This window comes from Harpia harpyja, chromosome 22 (assembly GCF_026419915.1).
Source record: "Harpia harpyja isolate bHarHar1 chromosome 22, bHarHar1 primary haplotype, whole genome shotgun sequence".
In the NCBI taxonomy this organism is placed as follows: domain Eukaryota; kingdom Metazoa; phylum Chordata; class Aves; order Accipitriformes; family Accipitridae; genus Harpia; species Harpia harpyja.
Window position 1 is genome coordinate 3574860 of NC_068961.1, and position 23311 is coordinate 3598170.

Here is a 23311-nt window from a genome sequence, read left to right on the forward strand (position 1 = left end):
TGGTTTCCTCCATCGTAATGTTGACTTTATTATTAAAATGTGATTATACTGCACTTTTTTGAAATACAGGTTTTTATTTTAATTTTTTTTTTTTTTTTTAAATTCTGGAAGTTCCTGATAAACACTTCTGTATTCTAATGGCAGTTGATATCTGCAAGAGGATGTCTGTCAGACTTCATAGGCATGCTACTCTGCTTGCAACTAAAAACATGCTTTCTTTTGATTGAAACTATATTCTTTACTATAAAAATTCTTAAGCTGGTAAGGGGGGGGTGTTTTGGTTTTTTGTGGTTTTGTTGCCCACCCTTCCCCCTGACTGCCTCTGAAGGAGATGGGAGTAGAAGCTATTTGTGCAATTGCAGTGCATCACCTTTAAAGAACAGTAGCTCCTCATATAAATGGAGAGAATGATAATCCAAAGAATGAGAGAAAAAAAAAAAATCCGTCTTTCTCAAGAAATTGACTTTGCTTTTTTGGTACCATCACAGGTGGTCATGTGGGAAAATCCGTCCTGGTTTAAGCTTTCTTATGTTTCCTTGTCCTGTCCTGAAGCTGTTTACTCCTCTCTAATGCCGTAAAACGTTTTGGTTAGAAACCTTAAAAAAAAACCAAACCAAAAAAACCCCAAAAAGAATAACCTAAAGGCTTGTGCTATAGTGTATGACTCATCATGCTTTTTTTGGGAGGAGGAACTTGCTGTATCCTGGTACATATTCAGAAGTAGCCAAGCTACTAGGCTGAGACATTTGAGGGGTTTTTTTTCCTCCTTCTATCAGACCAAACTTCCTGTCTCAGGAAATGGGTATGAACTTCTTTCTCTCTCCCCCTTAGACCCTGGTTTTTTTTCATCTGAAGGGAGCTGAGTTTCTAGTAATCAGCTCTAGGAGTGGGATATGTGGGATAAGAGGTCTTTTTTGGTTTGTAGCTAAAGCAGAACTCAGAAGAAAATGTTATCAAATATTTGCTTGTTCTGAAGAACAGGTTCACTTCGTTATTTACAGGCAGACTGAGATAATATCTCACAAATTAAAAATGGGAAGTTTTAAAAACATTAAAGAGAAGTATTTTAAAATCTACCTCTGTAGCGAAGTTAGGTGGTTCCTCTTCCACATCTTATAATTTCTGTTTTTAAAGTGTCACCTTGTTTATATGTGGGTAAAACTTGGCTTGAGTATGTGTCCCTTTACAATAACTTTTAGTGAAATACTCTAGTATTTGATGAAGCAGAGCTACCTGTATATTGTCATTATTCTAAAACAAAAGAATTCAGATTAAATAGGTGTGGTACTGAAACTAAGATAATCTTACAACAGAAAATACTACTGGCGCAGCAAAAATGGGTGACACAACTCATAGTGTAACATGAAACAGAAAGCTGTAGATAATAGAGGAAGAGGGTATATTAAGATGCCTCTTAATGGCTGGTGCTGTCAGCTGGCTATCATATTTAAAATGCTATATTTGAAGAGGTTTGTGTAATCTGCACAATTTTGTATAGGAATAATAAAAACAGTTAAAGTGGCTGTAATATTAGCTATGTTTCACTTTTTTGTGGGGTGTTTTAGGGTTTGGTTTTTGGGGGGCATTGGTTTGGGGTTTTTTTGTTGTTGTTTTGTTTGTTTGTTTTTTAGAATGGGCTGGAGTCCCAAATGCTGTCTAGGCTGTCTAGGCATGAGCTAGAGCTATCAACCACTGCAAGAATTGTCACTCAGGGTGGCTTAAGTAACACTCAAATGCTCATATCCTATACAATATCCTACTCTTGAGGTGGAGCCTTAGTAATCAGCAGAAGGTGCTGAACACTGATGAGCAAAGACATTTCCCATTTTGTATGGCTGTGGCAAGGAGAACACATCTTCCTGTAATCCTTGGTTTTAGGCAAATTACGATGAACTGCCTCTGTCTATGTAGCATGCATAATTTGCATTTTGTGGTTGTGTCTCTTGTGAGCGTACAGCACACGTAAGCTTTTCCCAGAGCTGAAACTTGAATATATGTGCAAGTAGTCAGTGAGCAGCATTCTGAAAGTCCTTTCTCCCAAACACATGCAAGATGAGTCACAGACAAACGAAGATGGAAGGTGAATACAAAGGCAGAAAGGATCCAGGTGGTATCAGCCCATATGTCATTCTAGCAGAGAAGGTGCGTGTTTGTACATTCTACTGGAGCAGTTTAATATCTGCCTGCAGCTGTATGACCTATACTTTATGGCTGTTGCAGACAATACACCATAATGAGTAGTGTGAATGCTTCCACTTCTCTTTTAATGTAGATCGATGAGGTGACTTGAATCAACTGAAGAACGAAGCATAAATGTTAAATCACAGCTAGCTCAACTATGATTTACCAGCTGTGAAGTGGTGATGAATTTCTAGGGTCAGTAACTTCTCAATCCAGTCCACCCACATCTGTGAAAGCATGCCTGCATATGGCTTCGTAACAGCATGGATATTTTTCATGTTTAGGATGAAGATCCCTGGTGAGATTCCCAACTGATCTTAGCTGGTGAATTAATGGGATGGAATTGCTTGCTTTGCGTTATAGTTAAGCAGCCTGTAGCTGATGAGGCCCTACTCTGTCGCACTGTTTTCGGATGTAAATCTCACAGTTCTGGTTTGGGGACCTTCATGCAAATTACAGCAGCCTTTGTTTATAGTTCTGCAGTTCTTTGTTTCAGCCCTAAGTCTGGCACTCAAAATGTCACAAGGTGGCCTCGAGCTGCTGGCTGTGGTGTGTTTCTTCATTCTGTGCAGAAGATCTACAGATGCAAAGTGGTGGTAAAAAGCAAATGGTATCTTGCATCTCCTTCAGGAGTGTTCATTAGCATAGCAGCCTGAGGCCTTGTCATGCAAGTGCACGAGTCTGGATAAATTACAGGGTACCATGGAAATAGGCATGTGGTGAAAGAGAAGCAGTATCAGTAGAAGTGTGAAAGGAAGACCGAGCAGAGGAAAACAAAGCTGTTTAGAGTGTCTGCTCAGACACAAGATGCGAAAGAGAGACCAGAACAACTAGGGTATGGGAACAGCCCAACAATCTCTTAAGTGCAGCAAAAAAATGTCAGTGCGTCTGGGATTTTTGATAGGAAGATCAGCCATCAATACCTACTTTCAGCTACTGTTCTTGGTGGGCAGAGCTGGGCATGAGCAGGGACATCCGTCAGCGCTCCTCACTATAATTGCAGGGAGTGATTGCTGTCAGCTTGGGGAACAGATTGGTTCAGTGCTTGCAGTGCAAACTGGTGGTTGTGTGTCACTGCTCCCAGGAGTCAAGTGACCTTGTTTGTGCTGTGTAGCTGGGCCAGTATGCAGCTGTTTCTACTGTAAACGCTCACAGAAAGCTGGTTTCAGGGTATGCTTGTGCATATTACTTTGTAATTAATTTTGTATGGACACACACGCTAACCCCTCCTCCCATAGTTGCCTAAGTGCTTTCTGCTGCTGTAGGCAGGGCAAGTTCATTGTACATTTCGGTTCATTTTTGCCCTGTCAAAGAAACAAGTGGGTTGGTAGAAAGGAACGAAGGTGATGCTTATGGCACTGAAGAAACAAAGTGCAAGGTGAAGTGACTGGGTAGGTGGGACCTTTCTAGAAGAACCAAAAAAAATTTTATGTGGAACCATTAATCCGCCAGTTTACAAGACGCTTCACAGGAAAATTATGATAAAAGTACTATGGTAGGAAACGCTAAGTATATCCAAGTCTGAAATGGTTTTGGAAGGGTGGAATTTGTATATATTCCTGAATACAATCTGTGCAATACTGCGATGCTCTCTTTCCTAGGCAGCAATTAAGAATAATCATACCATTAGGTATGAGAACAGATTTGTTTGTGTTAGTAGTTTCTAAAACCAAAAACATTTAGGCATGAAAATATTTTAAGCTTAAAATTCTGGTTAGAAATAGAATGGAGCTGCTGGGGATTGAGAGAGGTAAGAAGGTGGGTAGGACCTCTCTTTTACTGTACAAACGTCCTGCCCTGGGTAGTGTCCTTGAACATGTAAGAGCTTCCCAGGGATCTTTGCTTATCATTTATATTGGCATGCTGCACGAAGGGGAGGGACATGTTTTCACTTTCTCATGAGATTTTCTTCACTAGTGTATGATTTGTCATTTCTGACAGCTTTCTCAAGGGCTCTTTTTATGCTAATGGTTTCCTCTTTTTTTTTTTTGTTTGTTTGTTTGTTTTGTTTTAGCCTATTCAAATCTGTCCAGTGGAGGAGAATTTCAGCCAGTTGAGAGAAGACTTGTTCTCCTTGGTGACAGAGCAGGGATCCCTTAGGAATGACTGAAGTGGTGGTTGTGGATGGTTGTGGAGAGGGGTTGTCTCTTTAGGTGTTGGGTAGGAGACCTGTCTTTGACTTTGTCTTTCCTGACCTAGAGATATTGCAATGTGTTACATGATGTTGTCCCCATTGTGTGTGCCTTTCCCATGAGGGAAGGAATGAGAGAGGGAGTGACACCTGACGGACGTGTAGGCATTTTGCTTAGTGCTGGAAGATGTTGTGATGAAATAAGCTGCATGGAGTAACTTTCTTCATAATGCAGAGAAAGAAGGTGGAAAAAGGAAGAGGGGAAAGAAGAAAAAAAAGGTAGAGGCAGGGGAAATAAAAAAAAGAATTTTAACGATTTCAGGTAATTGTCTCTACAGAAGCGTACCTTGGAGCAAAAGCCCTGCGAAGGATTTGTCAGCTCCTTGGAGAGCCTCTTTCTTTTTAAACAACACGAAAGTGCCAGAAACCTGTCCTCTGGATGGGAGAGGACTGCGTTATATGTGAGTGTTTTGGATAAGTTCTGTATCTTGGAGGAAGAGGAACCAGAGTGTGGTTTGACAGTTGCTACAGCAACTAACGTTTTTTTAATGGAAGGCAAGGATAAATGATGGTATAAAGTCTTGTGTAACTGACGTACCTTCCCCTGCTTCCTGCCAATTTTCCAGTATATTAAAACAATAAGTAATTTATGAGTTCGGCTGAGAAATGGCTCTTCGTTTGCCCAGCTCAGCCACATTTGCGAGACTGCATGATCTTTATGGAGACAGCAGAGAAGAAATTATTTACATACCAGAAAGCAAGGATTCAAGCATCTCTGAAAAGTATACTTTTCAAGGGATAAATGCATTCCTTGTTCTGCCTGAAGAAATTTTGTTAGATGTGGATATCACTGGGCTGAGCCTTCTTCATCTCGTAGCTTCCTTTCTTCTCATTCTCTCCCTTCCTCCCTGCCGTGATGTTTTTTTTTTCAAAATTGTTTAAACTCTCTTTGGTTACCGTGGAGTTATTTTTTAATGTAGGATTGATGATGTATTATAGAGCAAATGAAAGATGATGCAAACTTGTGGCAGGAGGGGAATTCTGCTGGCCCTCCCCGCAGCAGTGTTGCAGAACCAGCCCTGGCATAGATGTGCTCCAGTAACTGCTGCCCAGGGAGAGAATTCAACCCTCGTAATTTTTTAGGACCCAGCTGGCTGCTAACGTCTGGGAGGAATGATACCAGAGCAGAAGCCACACATCACATCCCAGAGTATACGGACACTCACTTTAAGATCAAAAAGCTGTCTTAACCTGAGCTTTCATTCACCAATTTAAGGTTACATATTTAAATTTCATAGTGGTTTCAGTTTTACTAGAGAAATTTGGGGGCATTTTTCAGATGGATTTTAGGGGAAGACAGTTTGGCTAACACTCTGTGTTTTTTGAAATCTCACTGGAAGTCTTAGGCTGCAAAGGGTCACTTATATAGCACTTTGCCTCCCCCTTGGGCTCTCTATGTTAGATCAGAATTCATTAATGCTGAGTTAAGGTTACTGATTTTAATTAAAGAGTACGTATGAAACCATTAAGCATCTTTATAAAATGAAACATAAATATGAACAATTACATAATCTTAAATATAAGGTTTTACAATTTTTACACCAGTTTTAAAGCCCTGTTTTCATGAACTGAATATGTTTACCTAGCTCTTTAGAAGTAAAATTTGTTACAGATGTCCTTGCTAATGTTTTGAGCATTAACAACTCATAACCAGGGCTCCTAGGTTTGAATCCTGTGTTTCATTTCACAGTTAAAAAAAACCCCAAAATTACCTTCAATACAATTCATGACAATTTTACACTGTGCACTTACTAAAAATTACGACTGAACTAAGAACCGGTTTTCAAGTGAATGACACTGAGGTATTTAACTGGAATAAGTTCACTGCTCTTGAGTTGCTGAGAAGCAGTGCATGAAGCATGCACATTTTTTTGCACGGATGAGAAAGTAATAAACATTTGCTACCAATTTTATGCATTTTTAAACTCAGTAGAGGACTAGTTACTACCTTCTTGCCATTCAGTAAGCCATTTTGTGGATTTGTGTGAGATGAGAGAGGTGACTGAAGTATTCGAAGTAAAGGGAAGACTGACATGAAGCTCTCTCTTTAGATATTTGTGTGTTAGTGACCAGTATTTATTCCAAGAGAAATTTGCAACGTTTGAAACCTGTGACATGAATGTCTTCCTCCCCATAGCGTCCTGTCTGTTCTTATCTTCCTCCTACAACCCTCTCCTCCTGCGTCCTTCCCCAGACGTTGAGACGGCTCATCATTTTTCTTTCTCCAACTCATTGACTTGCCCCGGTGACACAACCCCATCTCCAAATCTCTTTTACACTCACCCCTTCAGGCTCCCTCAGGGTCACCCTGCTGCAAGTTCTCCTTTACATCTCACCATCTTTCCCTCAGTGATACAAACCTCCTTTCATCTCTCCCATCTTAAGAAGCATGTTCCACTCTTGATTCTCTGTGCTATGCCGACTGCTGCCCATCTCCCTTCTCATTTTCATGTCAAGTTCATTGATTCAGCTACTTGAAGTTATTTTTTTTCGGTTCTGTCTGGAATTCTTCCAGGCTGGCTCTCATCCCTTCCACTGCATCTGACTGCCCTCGTCCAGCATCCCATGACTACCAAATAGCACTGCGTTAGTAGAGGGACACCAGCAGAACTTCTTGTACTTGATCGATGTGCATAGTTTCTGCTCTTTAACTCACACAAAATGGAAATCTTTAAGCGCCACTGAACTGTTAGTGTGTAGGTGAAAGGAAGATACTTGAATTCCCAGGAAACAAGGGCACCAGTGACATGAACAACTGTATGTAACAGAAAATGCTAACATTTTTATACGTACGTTGTTTTGAAATAGGCAAACATTTGTTGAGATAATGTGATGGTCAGGGAGTGATTACAAACACAGTATGCGAACCTCCCATACCTTTGAAGGTAATGGTATCTCCCCTCAGCTGTATTTAACTATGTTTCAGATAAGCCTCCCACTTAATACTGTGGATTATGCCCTGGCATGGGAGAACGTGCAGGTATTTATTTGATTTTTTTCCGTAACTGGGTATGCTGTTGCTTTTTGATACAATTCTTGGGCTTCTGATTCTTGGGCACTCGGCTGGGGTGTGCTAACGCTGGTGGCAGCTGTAGGAAGGCAGCACACGTTTGTAAATGGTGTGAATGACTAAACTTTGAGATGTACAGAGTGACTGGAGTATTTCAGTGTCTCATTTAGCCAACCACTTCAGACTTTTCTTTAGATATACCGAAGTTTCTCACCTGAAGAAGCGTTGGTATAATCTGAAAGCAAAAGGAAGTTATTTGCAGTTTTTCAAACTGATTGGTCATCACTAGCATCAGTAAAAAATTTAGGAAGGTTGAGACAGAAGTATATGAGGATATTCAGAGAGACCTTATCCGGTTTAATTTAGTAACCTAACCTAGTGCTAGTTAAAAGCCTTTCAGGCATGGATATTACACATGCATTTTTGGCCTACAAAACATAAAGGAAAAGCACTTATTCTCTCTTTTTACTTTTTTTTTGCCCCAGATCAAAAATGACAGGAAGTTATTTGCAGTTTTCTTGAAAATGAATTCTTGCTAAATGGCTAGAAAGAGCTACTATGAAGTGTTTTGAAAGTAGCATTAAACCAAAGATTTTTCTGCCTTCATACTGATGGAATTACAGACCAAAGGAGTTGAACTGAAGCCAGTTTATGCAATTGATGATAGTATTTTATTGTCAAAAAGCAGCACTCCTGTCTTCATCTTCAGCATTTTTAAAGACAGAAAACTGTCATTTGGGAAACTGAACAGAATGAGTCTGTTTTCCAGCAAATGGTTCTCTGTGATTCTCCGATGAAAACAAGTGCTCTGCTGTTAATGATAGGGGGGTACATACGCAAAATTGTCCATAAGCATTAAATTTAGTGGGCAAAATTCTGTGTCTTTGAAAGGGAAGCTGACCTGGCTTGGATTTACCTCATTATGATAGGATGGCTTTTTTCTCTAAGGTTTTGAAGATACGTTAGCACTTATGTTTCTGTAAGGTACGTGCACGAGGTCACCTGAGGCACCACTGCATTTTATAAGGTAGAAGGAAAATCTGATTTAGTTTGTACTGATTTTACTGAGTTAACAAGTTCATGTGATTCCTCTGGAGAGATGTATAAAATTTTAGGCGTGACTGGGTTTCCATGCAGTAGTTTAGTGTTAATGCATCCCTAAGTGCACAGATTTAAATTGAAGGGTATAAAGGTTCTTATATTCAAAACAAAACAAAACCAACCAAAAAAAGGAAAAGCAGTGAGAGTATGTGCAGGCTGTAGGGCCCAGGTCCATAGCAGCGAACCTAACAGCATGAACTGGGAGAGACGTCTTCTGGCTGGCTCCGCGCAGGCTACCCTGTCCAAGGCTGAGCCTAACATCAAAGAGAGATGCTAAACCCTCGGCAGGCAGGAGAGGGAGGGAGCTGAGTGAGCGGTCGGGGAGGCGATGCTGAAGGTGTCAGTGCAAATGCTGACCGGCTGGCAAGGCTCAGAGGGACGCCGAGCTCCGCAGACCATGTGGATGGCTTCTCCCGGGCGGACACTGGTGAGTATGACCCCTTCCTAACTGGCTTCCTTATCTAAGGAGTGAGGCTTCGTGCAGTGGGCTCCTTATCTCATGGCTAGCAGAGAGGTCGTGCCGTGAGGCTGCGGCGAGGAGGACATGCCTTCCCCGAGGATTCCCTTGAGCATCCCTTGATCATGTCCTGTGAAGAAACACCCCCTTGGCAGTGTCGGGGTCGTGCCGCGGCCGCCCTCCTGCGTGGGGGCTCCTGATGGAGAGGCCCGGGGAGTGCCTGGTACGTGGGAATGCAGCGTGGGATGCCGGAGCACGGCGCTGTATCGCCGGAGCCTCTGGGGGAAGCTCTTATGTAGCGTGTGAAACCTGGCGAGTCAATGAGTAAGCTGTAGCCTTACGTAAGAGTGTAGTTAAAGACTTCGCTGCAGATAAGGGGTGGCTGAGATATGTTGACTTTTGTTATCAAATAATTGATGCTCTGCTAAAAGGAGTTGGGTTTGAATTTGTTGAATCAGCTGTAGTCGTAGCCCGAGAGTGGAACTTCTGAGAGCTCCAGCCCTATTTGCACCAGTTGCAGTAGGTCTTGTTATCCAGGACCCGATTCAGTATATGGAGAGTTATGGAGTGTTATCTCTGTTGCCTAATGTCTGCATATGATAACTTTTGGTGATGCGAGACTGCCAAAAAAAGATGGAAAGAAGTTCTGGTAGCTTTCTAAGAAAGGCACTCAGCTCTTTAAAGGAAGAAGCTCTCTTTGATATATGATATCCCTGAGTGTTAAATGCAGTCCAACCTTGCAGCACAAAGGGCTGCAATATTTCTTAACCCAAAGACATTTGGAGAGTTTTCAGTGAGGCCTGGCCTTTGTTTCTAAGTATTTATATGATCTACATTGCCAGGGATATTGATAGTTACATTCCATTTTACAAGGAGGGGTATTTAGCATTTAATGTAAAAACAGCACTTGCGTAGGGGCTGTTACTTCTTTACAGCAGTGCTTATTTACGCTCACGGGTCTGACAAATCTTTCATCCTGCTTTGCCTTTCTGCTGTTTCCCATGCGTCGTGGCTAAGCAGCGGGTTTCTCACTGCCACCTTGCCTGTGCTGCGGTGGTAAGATGTATGGACTGTGCGCACCTGAAGTCTCAGACTGAAAGAATTTCCATAGCTCTCGCTGCTCTGTGTGCTGCTAGGTGGTTACAGATCTATCCATCTGTTTATGAATATATAACATCTCTGTTAGGAGAAGCTGGTGTTTACACTCACTCGCTGGGAATTCTGTTAGCAAAACCAGGTAGACCAAGATAAGGAGAGGATCATCAATAGCTGTACTTTTAAAGCTCACTGATGAACAAACCCAGCTTCTGTCACCTAAATTTACAAGTGCAAACCTCCTAACACAAGTTATGGAAAAATAGCAGCCATTTTTTCACCTGTTCCTAGATGTGTTTGCCATGGAGCAGCTGCATTAGCAAAGCCAAATTCTGACGCATTGTCAAAATACTAATTTTTTTTCAAAAATAATTATTGTTACTTTATCACACTGTTGTGAACTCAAGTGATTGATTGGGGTGGTAGCTTCTTCAGAGGTGAAAATCAAGCCAGGCTGTAACAGAGTGTAGCGGCTCTCAGCTTCCGTACTGCCAGGGCGTTGGGAGGCCGTGGCAAAGCCTTTGCTATTTGCAATGAGATTCCTCTTCTCAGAGGTGTGGGTCAAAGCTAATTCAAGGCTACCCCCTTTCTGAAGCAGGAAAGTTGTGTTGTTGAGAGTGTAGGTTCCCTTAGCAAGCAGTTGTCCTCCTGGGCTGTAGGAAGGAAAGCTTGGAAATATGATGAGCAAAGACTTGCCCTCTTATCCCAGCACACAGAACACAGAGCACCTCCGCCTGGAAATGAAAGCAATTTGGGAGACATTGTTGTACCAAGATGCCTGGGTCTGTACAGTTGTATTGGTTTTTCCCGAAGAGTAACAGCATATCCTTCCTGGTGATGGCCATCCCACCTAACTTCTTTAGCTTATCTTTAGACCGAATTAAACTGTACAGTTTGTTGATGGTTAAACTCTGCTAATGGGTATGTTATATAGGAGATCAATTTAGAACAGAAGCTGGAGCTTTTTTTCTGGTAGTTAAGTCTGCAGGAGCTTTCACCGATTTAAGATTTTACAGCTAGATAATAATCCCATGCAGCTACCTTGCCATTACAGAACAGCTGCTTGGCAGTGGAGTGATCTGTCTGTGCACACTGGACGTCAGAAATGGGTAGGCAGTTTGTGGCTGGCAGGTTGGAGAAAGCTAAACTGAAAAGCTGTTAGTTAATGGGATTACAAAGAAAATCTTGATTTTCTGTGCATGTTGTCAATCTAGAGGCTTATTAACATGATCTCATTGTGGTTTAAGACTTTGGCCACTTGTGGATCATCCACCTCAGGCTGTAGATGTGCTCACAGGGATGTAATAACAAGAGCTGTTTACCCGTAGAGGTGCAGCGCTGCAATGCCTGTATCGGTTGTCTTTCAGGATCCATCAGCCAGATTATCAGGTTTGCAAAACAATAACAAATCTGGCACGTTGGCAGAGGTGGTGGCGGGGGTAATGGGTTTCCTTGGCTCTGACAGCCTGAACACGCGGGATGGTGGATAGCTTGGGAGGGGAACGCTTGTGTGCCCTCCTGCCGGTCTCTACTCTTCCTCTGGGTGCTTGCAAGACACTCTAGTCCAAAATAAATTTTAAGCACCACCGTCACAGAGTTGCCTCAGACCTGCTTTGTGTCCCAAGGTTTACTTTTCCAATTTAGTATGCTATTCCTTGAAATGTCAGCCACCTCCGGCATTATCCCGCCTAAAGTTGTAAATTTTTCTCTCTCTCTCAGCTTGGCTCAGGAGGCAGGGAGGTTTTGGGATCATTCCAGGCTTTTCCGAAGCGGCTTTTTCCACTGTCAGGCGGGGTCTGGCACCGAGTCAGCCGCTGCTTCCTGGTTCTCACCCTTCCCTTGCAGGCAGACGGATGACCTGCCTTAAGGGAGCAACCTTTCTTGGAAGGTGAAATCGGGCACATAAATTAAACACTGACTGTAAACATTAGCCGCCTACGTACCTATGAACATATTAATCCCATGTTAGCACTCCCCCAGTGCAGTGTTCATTGATCAGTTAATTAGTATTTGCACAGTGCATTGAAGATGATAGTGATACGTACATTTCTGTTATTATTATAGATTAGCATATTACACCAAGCCAGAAACATTACTGAGATAATTTATCCATATTCTGGTGAGAGCGTTGTGTGTTTATTAGGAGAGCTCGGCGAGGCTTGATCTGTACACCTCGGCATTCACCAGGGCTGGGGGAATTCCACCTAGAGTTTCCTGTTCCATCCTCATCCTTGCTCTTCATGTTTCTGATCTCTTCTGCCCACTCCATTTAGTCTTTACCATTACTTTTTTTTTCCCTGGTGCCATGCTTAACTTGGTCTGAGTTCATGCTTTGCATAACTACATGTGAGAGAAAATGTGATCTGATAATAACAGCAGGCATGCTTTTTGATCATGGTATGTGCATATCCATTAACTTAAGGAGAAGCTCGCTTGGGCCTAAAATAACACTTACTGCACAGACATAAAATTATAAGACTAAGTCATGTGAAATAAGAGCCTGTGTCTGGAAATCTCCATGGCCCTGACCTTACCAATGGTTCTCTTCGTAAAAATGTTGCACTTAGGTGGACCATCGCTGACTTCTGGGCTGCACATGTGGTTGGGGAGGTTTGGGAGGGGAGCCTGTATGACAGGAGGAACTAGGAGGGTGGCTGACCTTGTAGTCACGGTCTATTAATTGCCTTTTTCAAAGCAGTATGTTCCAGTTGGGCTCTTAGTGTTTGCTGTAACTCTGGGCTGCTCTCTTTCTCAGCTGCAGGGGAGTGATTTGTACCTTAGAGGCCTTCAAAATCATTCCTCTCTCTTCATTAATCAAGGACTTAATCAGTTTACAGGGCTCTAAGTGGACTTTAAGCCCCAAGTTTTTAAGTTCGTGGAAATTTTCCACTCTTTGATGCACGATAACATGCAGATCCACTCAAGTTAATGGCACAATACTTCTCTCGGGAGATCATTTTCTGATTGATCTTATTGCAGGTAAAATTGTCTATGGACAACTAGTATCTGATGGGATCCCTTCGCTCCTGCTTGGCAAAGGGATGAAGCCTCCCAGGGCGGCTGCATTCCACAAACAGCTCTGAGTTGCTGGGAATCCCTATGGGGCCCCAAAAATTTCTTAACTGGGTTGTTTTTCAGAGAATGTTTTTCAGTCATTTTACATGGCTTTGATGGTAGAATAAAAGTGATGGAAAAAAAATACCTGAGCCACTTCATGCTGTTCTTTTTCGTCATGTTATGATATTTGAAACGTACCAATTTGGTTGATTTTAGCTGTCAGGAAGAGAAATTTCCCATGGATGCTTTAGGCTTGAGAATACTTGTACTTTACTTTGCTGGAATTTTTAGGCAACAATAATAAATAGTCTTTGCCTGTGAACTTGTATCAAGAGAAACCAGAAATATTAATCCCTTAGGGGAAATCATAACTGTTTTGCTTTCTAGATGAATTTAAATTAATTTCATGTGGTCTCACATTGATTTTCATTCTTTTGATAAGCTCTCCTTCTCTGTTTTATTCTTGCTTTACACCAATGTCCCTTTGCTTTCCCCAAAGTTTCATCTACCTTTTTCTCTTGTCTCTAGTGGGATATTTGGTACTTCTTACTATCTCAGGCTGCCTTGATTCTGTATCTTTGGAAACTCCCCTCCATCTTCTCTCAGGTTGCTAGTGTCATGCCCCCTGCAATCTGCTGGAGGCTCCCCCTAATTCTTTTCTTGTCATTCTCTTACCTCTGTGTTTTCTTCCCCAGTCTGTGCCTTTTAGTCTCTTAGAGGATTTTTTTCCAGTTAACCGTCTCCTGCAAAAGCCAATTGGCTGTGGCTAAAGAAATTAAGGTCTTTTCAGGCATTGCTTATCTCTGCTTTGATTTCCCCCAGTGCCCTATGCCAAATATGTTATGTATTTATAGAAGTTATCTTTTGCTCTAGCAGTAAGTCGGTAGCTGTAGGAAGAAGGAGGAGCTCAGTAAGATGCAGGTGATTTTTCTAAACTTCCTCAAGTTGTCTGCTCCATGGAAATATGTTATGCCAGTATGCTTTCTTCCTCTATGAAAGGCTGTATAGCAAAGGTAGAGGAGAGGGGAATAGGACTTAAATCCAGGTGTGCCATTTTCTATCTGAAAAAGGAATGCAAAGCTAGCGGGTATGTTGCTTGATGGCAAGTTGAGCTCATCTTTTGTTCTTCCTTAGTTATATGTTAGGAAATGAGGGAATAATTCTCTGTCAGGTGGGAGCTAGCGAACTGGGAAATGTTGCTTTCAAAATTTAAAAATGGTAAATACATGGGGGAGGACTTCTGGAACAAGTGGCATTGGAATAGTGGGCTGCATTTCTATAGAAGTAGACTATATGTGAAGGAAAAAGATTGTTTGCTCTTATTCTCTTCATGTCTCTTTTTCAGGGTAATAATAAAAATGGACCTTTCTGAAACCATAAATGGCAGCTATAAAATCATTGCAAGGTGGTAACATATGGGCATCTAACTGATAACTGCTTTGCTCTTACAAAATCTCCATCTTAGGGGACAGGTTTTCAGAAGTGTGGATTCAGAGATACGCATTTTTTGTGTTTGCAAATGGTTCATGTGCCAACATGCTTCCCAGTTGGCTGTGGTTCTGAGTTGTCACTTGTGGCCTTGGAAATCTCCTAGTGAGCCAACAGGTAAGAAGATGTAGACATCCCTCAAAATGTTGATATGCCAGCTTTTCATTGTCCTTTGGGTCCACTGGCCTATGTGCAAAGGGCTTTTGCCTCAGTCTTTTTTCTGGTCTCATTCAAATGAACTAGTTTTATATCTTCCTTTTTCTCATGCCAGTTCCTGATTCTCATTTCTCTCAAAGACTCACTTTGGTTTTCAGAAGCAAATGAGGGCAATTAGCCTGATCTTAATTTGCAGATTACCTTTAAGAACAGATTAAGCTGAACAGTTTCCACTTGAATTCAGTGTTCTTGCTTCTACTTGTGGTTAAAGGTCAGTAACTTTTTAATCAGTGTTCACAGTTGTGTCTGTCTGATACTGCTTATTGGTCCCACTCTCTTTCACCATACTTTTCCCTTCCTTTTTTAATTGTCTTCCTCCATCTTTGGTTTCTTTTATTTTTCACTGCTTTGCTCAATTTCCTATACTTCATGGAACTGAACTCCATCTCCACCAAGGCGCCTTTCCCCAGTCGCTGCCGTTGGGGCAGCCCCGTGTGCTCCGTCCCGGCAGAGGGAAGGCTGCACCATGCCGCTCTGCTCCGCAAGAGACGAAGCGTCATGCTGGCAGCGCTGCTGCTCATGCAGGACTTGAGTTGGCAACTCAGCATAGCATTGTGCCGGGCCACGTAGGCGGATGAAGTCAATTTGAGGTAGCTTGACTACCTCCCAATGGCTTTAGGCAACCTGCAGAGGAAGCCTGAGTAATCCCTTGTGGAAAAGAGATTTCTCTTCCCCCGTTTCTGCTGCATTTTTCCTCATGTGAACTGTGTCTCCTGTGTTTTGCGTATAGATGTTCATGGCTGTAAGCTGTTCTTTGAGATCCAGGGGGAGATACAGCACCAATTCAAGGGAGGCGAGTAGAGGTTTAAACTCTTCTGTTTGTGTCGTGTTACGTGGTGGGGCAATCCCATGGGGTGGAGTTACAGATGAATTGACATGCGTGATCCGCAGTGCTGCAATAGCTTGTTTCCACTTCTCCATATTTCTTCTCTGTGGAACTTTGAGACGAGCTGTGTGTAGCTTCCTAGGGCTGGAGTGGACACTAAGGAGTTATCTAATCATGGGGCTCTGCAAAATGTCCAGTGTTGTAGGTAAAATCCTTTCTTTTTAAATAGCAACACTTGCCATACAGTTATTTGGAAATGTTCAATACCAGTTACTCTTTCCTAGTGCAAGCATCTGTGCAGAAGGACATTGTCAAGATGCAGAAGAAAAATCTCAGTGTATGGGCAGCATAATGCAAAGATGGGGTTTTGCTTTGATTAGAAAAGCAAATGATTGGTTGGTTTGGAGTCAACTAAAGCTTTTAATTTTTTCCCCTTCTTTTTGTAGGTGGTTATTGTTATTCTTAAATTCTTTGGTTTTTAAAACAGGGGAAAAAAAGGTAAAATGATTTTTTTTTTTTTTTTTTTTTGGCCATGCATTCTAAAGGTATTGAATATTTTGGATGAGAAGATTAAGTGGGTTAGTTGAATTCTGACTTTCTGTTGGCTTCAGGAGAATGCTGCCTTGACCATTAAGCTGACAAGAGCTAATCATTCCTAGGTCTAGCATCATGCATAAAGGAGATGAGAACAGAAGAAATTATGCCTTTGAGAGGGGTTTTGGCAGTGATGCTGAGGAGGGCCAGAGCCTGATGCCTCGGCCTAGAGCCAAGACCTAAAGCCGGGCGGTATAAGGGGGCTCATGTTGACGCTGCTGACAGCAACGCCTCTAGCAAGTTTGTCGTGGAGACAGCTGGCTCAGGTCAACCCTCCTCACTTCTAGGTGGTTTCGTTCCTGTTGAATGAAGGAAAATGGAAGCGTAGGGATCTTTTCAAGGGACTGAAGTACAGTCTCTGCAGTCTCGGGGATGTCTGCGTAGCGTGGCCGAGGTGCGGGTGCCCGGTGAGCCCAACCCCGGGCAGCAGCAGAGCCGGGAGCCGTGCGCCCGGGGTGTACCTAGCCCAGGCTCAGCCTGCGCTCGCTGTTGGGACACATTTTGGGGATTTCTTAGAGGCCAGGGCTCATCGCTGTTGGCTGAATCACTGCTTAGCTGCCGTCAGCTCTGCTGTCTTTCTCCGAGAGAGCTCCGGCAGCGTTTTTGCTGTCAAAGCGGGCTGACAGGCAGCGTGGTGCTGGCTTCCCCCAGTCAGTCCAGGGAGGGGATTTTTTTTTTTTTACTGAAAAAATTGAAGCCTCTTTCTTTGTTTTCCTGACTCTTTGGGAAAGTGAATTCTGACAAGTAGGTGGTGTAAATCCTCCCCCAGCATGCCAGCTCAGTGACTGTCTTCACTGCATTGGTAGCAAATACCCCTCTGCTACCTTTTCCTTAGGTATGTCTGTTGAGGATGCAGGTATAGCATGTGATTTGTCACTGTGCCTTTAACAGAGGTAACTTTTAAGGTATAAGCCTGTCAAATTTAATTTAAGGATATTATAGCTAATAACTCCCTCTGTGAGTGTGCCTTTTTACAGGAGTGCAAATGGTTTAGACTCTTGTGACATGGAGTGAGTGAAGTCAGTGATTTTAATAAAATATTTTTTATCAAGTTCTCAGTTCTCTCAGAAAAAAAAATGTATTCTTTCTTATCTCATTAGTAACGGAAGGAGTAAGATATGGCCTTGTGTTCTCAGATGATTTGTAAAAACAAAACTAGAAACAGTCCATGGAGATTTAATTATCTATGTTTTTTACTGGAAGCACAAGGTACTTTACAATGGTGTCATGTTCTCACTGTCTAATGTAAAATTAAATCACAGTATGAGTTCATTGTGTGTATTAGGTATGTCTCTATTTTAAGTACTTTTTTTGCAGATTAAAGTTGTAAGATTGCCTTTATAATTTGGTATATCATAGCTTTTCAAACCACAGTGTGACCATTTTTCGGGATAGCGTGTTTATTCTGTTCAATCACTGCTAATTTTGGTACACAGTGTAGCACCTCAAGCTCATCTTTTAAATCCCAAGCTCAACAGAAAACATTGTTGGCTTGTTTTGTTTTGTTTTGGTTTAAAGCATTTTTATTCTCTGCTAGTTACACACTTTTGTTTTTCCAGTTAGAGTGCTCACTGAGAAGGAGGGTATGCACTGCTGACTAGAGGAGATGGATTGATTTTTGAAAGCAAGTGAAAATGCCTAAAATGCTTTAGCTTTTTTTTTTTTTTCCTGATTTCCTGGTCTCTTTAATCCTGAAAGAGAAGGAAAAGAATGAAATTAAAACCAGCCTTACAAAGAGCTCTCATGCAGTGATGATGGGGTTTGTGTTTTGTCTCTTTTCCAGTGGTGATAAGAAATGAGTTCTAAGATACCGAAAGAATGAGAATTGCAGCTTTTTCCCAAGTAAAAGCATTAGTGAGCTTTAAGTATAAAATGGGGAGAAAAGCAGTGAGCTAAAAACCGTGGAAGCTTGTTGCACTGTTAGAAGAAGCTGTTATAATCTTCCTGCCTTCTGAATCACATAGTGAGCACGTACTATATTGCATACTTGGTTTCTTTTAAACATAAAAGGGCATGTTGTTAACTCTTATCTGTTGCAAAGGCCATGATGTTAGTATGTTTATATTTTCCTGTAGGATGCGAGGTCCTGTAAAGCGTAGTCTTCCCTTTGTACAGCATTGCACAGTTTGTTAATACACGTTTCTTCCTCTGAAATTCCATGTAACTTTGTGAAGCTTTGACAGGACAGACTCGAGGCTGTATTGATATGATAAATCTGCAGTAAGAGATCTGATCTGACAGTCATCTGCCCGGTTTAATTACAGATTTGTTTAAAATTTGATCTTTTGCTCCAATCCGACAGAAGCTAAGCTGATAGAAACCAATTCCAACCTGACAAGAGTGTGGCTGCACAGAGAGATACATTGATTTAACTAACACTCTCTCTGGCCATAATGGCTGAGGGGAGAGGAATAAAAAATAATGATAATAAAAAAGCTTTCTTATGATTTCCTCTTGCTTTTTCTAGTCGGTGGACTGCCGTGTCTCCAGAGGCATGTCCAGGAGTAGACGGGGCAGTGGATTCATGGGGTGCGTGGGCAGGTGGGGATTCCCCAGCTGCTGGGGTCACATCGGTTGGCTGGGAATTACGGGATGCTGAGGCTGCTCGGGTGGGTTTGGTTGTTCACCCGCCTGCGGTTGTGCTGTTTGAGCTGGCATTGGCAGGCTTGGCTGGTGCTGTGCTGCTGGTGAAACTGGATGCAGCCTGGGGATTTGCGTCAGCTGGTGCCGGAGTGCCGTAAAGAGCGTGTGTTGGAGAGGTGGCAGGTTCCGCGTTTGTGGATGTTGCTGGACTGCTGGCAGCGTTGGTTGGTGATGTAACCAGCTCCCATTGAATCGTAGCCACAGGATGGATGCACAGATGGAGAAAGACACCGACTTTATTGTGTTCTCGCCGTTAACATGTATACCCTGGTGGTACATAGAGGCTCTCAGGGATGGCCCCTGTTACGCTGTTCAGACCGTATAATAAAAGCTCTTGGACCAAAGTTTGTCCTTCATGTGATTTGATGGTCTGCATCTTTTCAAACCACAAAAGAAAACTATTGTATTCTCCAAAATAGGGAGCGTATTCTTTTATTATATACCCCCTTCCCCAAGTGGGAGGATAATATAATACAAGCATAACGGAAGAAACGTGCAAAATAGTTACTCACGTGGGATGTCTAACAGAAAAGTGTCTGTACACCACAGTACAGTGCCATATCTGTCCACACGGAGTATTGCCTTATATATTGTCTTCCCTTGTGTTTGAATTTCAGCTATGGAGCATGCAAGGAAGCAGTTCTATTGCTTCCTTCTAACTTCTGTCCCCATGAGGGTACTTGGGTTTTTTGCTTTCCAGGTGCCTTGATGCAGCACTTTTAAATGCTTGGCGTTTGGGTGCTCGTGTAACAAATGAAAGTGCTAGTGCGGGGGTAATATGCCTCTATATACATATTCATAGCCAGTCAATATCTATGCTAGTCTGTCAGTGATGGAGATTTTGAGGATTGTGTATACAGAGAAAAGCAGAAGAAAATTGAAATGCGATACCTGGGCTCTCATCAGGCTCTGGTACCATTTCAGAGGTGTTAATAGCTTTCAAAGAAGGTATTCCTTCCTCCAAGTAAGAAAAGGAGACAACAGTAATCCATAGGTATGTCAGCTTAGCATATTTCCTTGGCTAAGAACAGATGGCAAAGCCAAGCATTGCTTTGATCGTGCTGTTACAATCTGAGTTGTAATACCTATGATGGCATCATTTTCTAGAGAAGGTTTTCAGTATCCTGAGTGCTGAACAGCATGCAGCAGTACAAGATGACAGAACAATTTGAGTAAAATCATTCCTTGAAAAAACGCTCAAACTTTGTGTGACAAAACATACAAAGTTTGATTAATTTATGGCAAATCAAAGATGCAGATCTTAAAACCACAGGGTCTACTAGGATGTCTTTCAGGTGAGCCAAGAGCCTGGAAGCCCTGAAGTTTCTAGTCTAGTGTTGCCTACATAGAGACACTGGCCCAAAGTCACAAATTTTGAGAAGTCCTGAATTTGCTAAGTGAAACTAAGGCAGATGGAGGCTTTCTGGTAAACATTTTTTTTCTATCTTTTTCCCCAACCCAGAACCTCCTGGAACACATTTTGAAAGTTTTGTCGTGGACCTGATATGAGCTGAAACTAAGTTTTCAAACCATTACCATTTCATGAAAATGAAAACCTCTGTGTTTCCAGTTCTGTTCCAGCTTTGCTGCTGCAGTCCACAAGGTTAAAACTTAAAGCCATCTGGTCTTGGAGGACTGGGAAATATTTTTGTACTAGCTAAAACACTAAAGCAGGAAAAAAAGCAGATATCATAGTTTCCAAAATCTGTGATTCTCTTTTCCTAACGTAATGATCAAGTTTTCTCTTAACGTAGATAACCTTTTCCAAATATTTAATGCTTCTGAGCTTTCTGATTAGGTACAGGCAAAAAGTACTCCCTAAAACTGGACAAGATTTTTTGTTTTCTGTTTTTCCTCCTTCACTTCAAGGATATCATGGACTTTTATGACTGCGGAGTTGCCTGAATACAAATGCGTGAACATCTCCCGTTTTTAGGCAAATTCCTTTGTCATACAGTATAGCAAACCCCGAAATTTACTGCATGAACTTCCATGTTCAAAACAACTTTTGGACTGATAAACTGGGACTGGCACTTGAAGGCATTCCTTATAGTTGATGTGGTTTCATCTTCTGAACTTGCCTTGAAGTGAATCTTCTCTGTCTGAAGACCCTGTGGGTCAGGTTCACTTTGCAGTGCTCTGCTTTTACGTCACTGGGAGCTGCGTGACGCTGATGCAATGCAATAATGAATCACTTTCTTCCTGCTACCAGGTATTTTAAAGTGAATGAGTATGTCAGAAGGATGAAAAAGTTTTACCTCCTAGCTGAAGCTGATAAAACCAGGATGTGTTGGGTGGCAGGTAGCTGGAAAAGGAAACTGTAAGATGTATTTTGTTTATCTTGGTGTTATGAAGTAAAATTACTCTGAAGTAACATAGGACTTGGCCTGGGTCTTGCTGTGACAGTCTTTGAGTTCATATAACGAATATAGCGGTGACAGATTTGTCTTGCTGAGCTACTGGTAAGCTGTTATGGGTAGGATTTTTTGAGCATGAGCTTTCTCATCTACCAGTTAAACTTATAAGGCAATTGTCTTGTGCCTCACTGTAGTCAATAAAGAGGGAGCACCTCTTTACGTCAAAGGATGCAGGGATGGGTGAGATGAGCTGCTAAATAGCTCAAGTTCAGCCATACAAAACCCAGCCTACACCTATGATTCAAGAGAATAGTTGCACACAATAGATAGCAAAACTTCTTAAACTAAGCATGTACTTAACTGTTTTGCTGACTGGCAGATTTGCCTTCTGTCTGAAGTCATTAGGAGCTTATTTTTACACGAAGCATTAGCAGTCAAAACAGTATTGCTATCTCTACTTAATTCTGTGGAAAGATTAATAAGATTGGAGGAGTTTGGAAAAGAAATCCTGCCCTTTGGCCCGGAGTGGCTGCCAACTCCGGCACATCACGCCATGGCACACCAAATAGTATTCTGGGTCTCAGGAGGGCGAGTTTTCATCTACAGTACTAATCTTTTTCCTTTACTATTCATGAAAGTAGGATGATAATCTTCTGAAAGCAGTAATGGCACAGAGCTGTCAAATGCCGTGTGTTAACTCTGAGACTAAGCTGGGCGTCTCTTTGCTAACGCTGCCCTACGCGTGCCGGCCGTGTCTGCGCGGTGCCGCGTTGTGGCTCTTTCCCGATCCCCGACGGCTGGCTCGGCCAGCAGCGTGCCCGCGATGCCGTGGTGAACGGTGTGGGGTTGAGGTGGGTCCTCGCTCCGAAGGGGACCCTCCCTGCTGGAGGACACCTCTCAGCTCCAAGGCTCCTTCCCCGGCCGGTGGCACTGTCTCATGGATCAGACAAGGCATTCCCAAGAGGTCTGCTAAAATTAACCCCAGTCAGAGCGTTTAGCGTGTAGACCAGCTAAATCTTCGTTCTATCCTTTGGAATTTTCACTTTATAGTTCTGTATAGGTATGGTTGCTGTTGCATTGCAAAGGAAGAAGGGTATTTACTGTCAGGCTTAAAAAAACTGAGGACTGAATTGCTGTTGTAGTCACGACGTGACTGTAATACTCACTGGCGCAGCAAATGTTGCACCTAGGAGGCAAGTGGTCAAGATCCAGCCCTCCATTTTGCTCCAATTTTAGTATTTGTAACAAGAGGAAAAAAATACTGCTTTGGCTATCATTATATCAGAAGAAAATAATGCTCATATATTAGCATCTGAATTAAAATAAACAGTCTGTAGCCATCAAGCACAAATCTTCTGCAGTCTATTTGGAAATTTGGATCATTCATTATTAAGTATTTTGTGGGAACAGCAAATTAGTGATAAAGTTCCTTTGGATTTGGGAATTTATCTTGAGACAGAATGCAAATGTTTGAACTTTTTTTGGTTTTGATCTCCATTGTTTCTGCAATCTCTGAGGGCAGTTCCCTTTAATTTTGAAGCCCAGTTCATAAGTAGCAAGAGCAAAAGGACTAAATGTCATTTAAAAGTAATGTAGCAATACTTGCCAACAGCACAGCTTTAGCAGATTCTGAGAGAGGAATGTGGGAGCAGTCATAGCCTTAAAAAAACAATAGGTTTTAGCAACTGGAGAATCTGCAAAAATATTTGAGAGCTGTGCATGATCCCTTCTTGCTGTGATGAGTTTTTGCTCTCATGGTTTTTGGGGGTTGGGGTTTTTTTCTTTGAGAAACCTCACAGGAGACTTTCAAGAAAAAAATTGATAAAAATATTTACTTAAGAGCTACCTTGAAGACCACTCCCTCGCTAGAGTTAAAATTTTCTTTTCTGCTTTTCCTGGCTGTTTTATCTATCTTAATGTAATTTTGTACACAGAGTATAGAATTTTGTGCCAAATTTATAATTCGCGTATCATTTATTATTATAATGGTGTGGTGTGTTTGTCTTGCTAAAAGTATTATCTGAAGTGACCTCTCTGCAAAAGTGTGCATCAAAGTTAAGGAGGTCACGCTTTCAAAGTGCTGCCATCAGCAGAG

The 23311-nt window shown here is 42.1% G+C and overlaps 1 protein-coding gene across 8 annotated transcripts in view; it reads left to right on the top strand.

The window, feature by feature from the left end:
- The window catches only part of ARHGAP6 (Rho GTPase activating protein 6), a 338919-nt gene that overhangs the window by 222045 nt on the left and 93563 nt on the right, over positions 1 to 23311 (top strand). The window contains exon 1 of one of the 8 annotated variants that reach the window (XM_052773832.1): positions 9015 to 9163. The exons of the other annotated variants lie outside the window; for them this stretch is intronic. Within the exon in view, the coding sequence (XP_052629792.1) occupies positions 9140 to 9163 (24 nt within the window). The 5' untranslated portion in view covers positions 9015 to 9139. Of the gene's footprint in view, positions 1 to 9014; positions 9164 to 23311 lie in introns of those variants that run through there. 8 annotated transcript variants of the gene reach the window in all.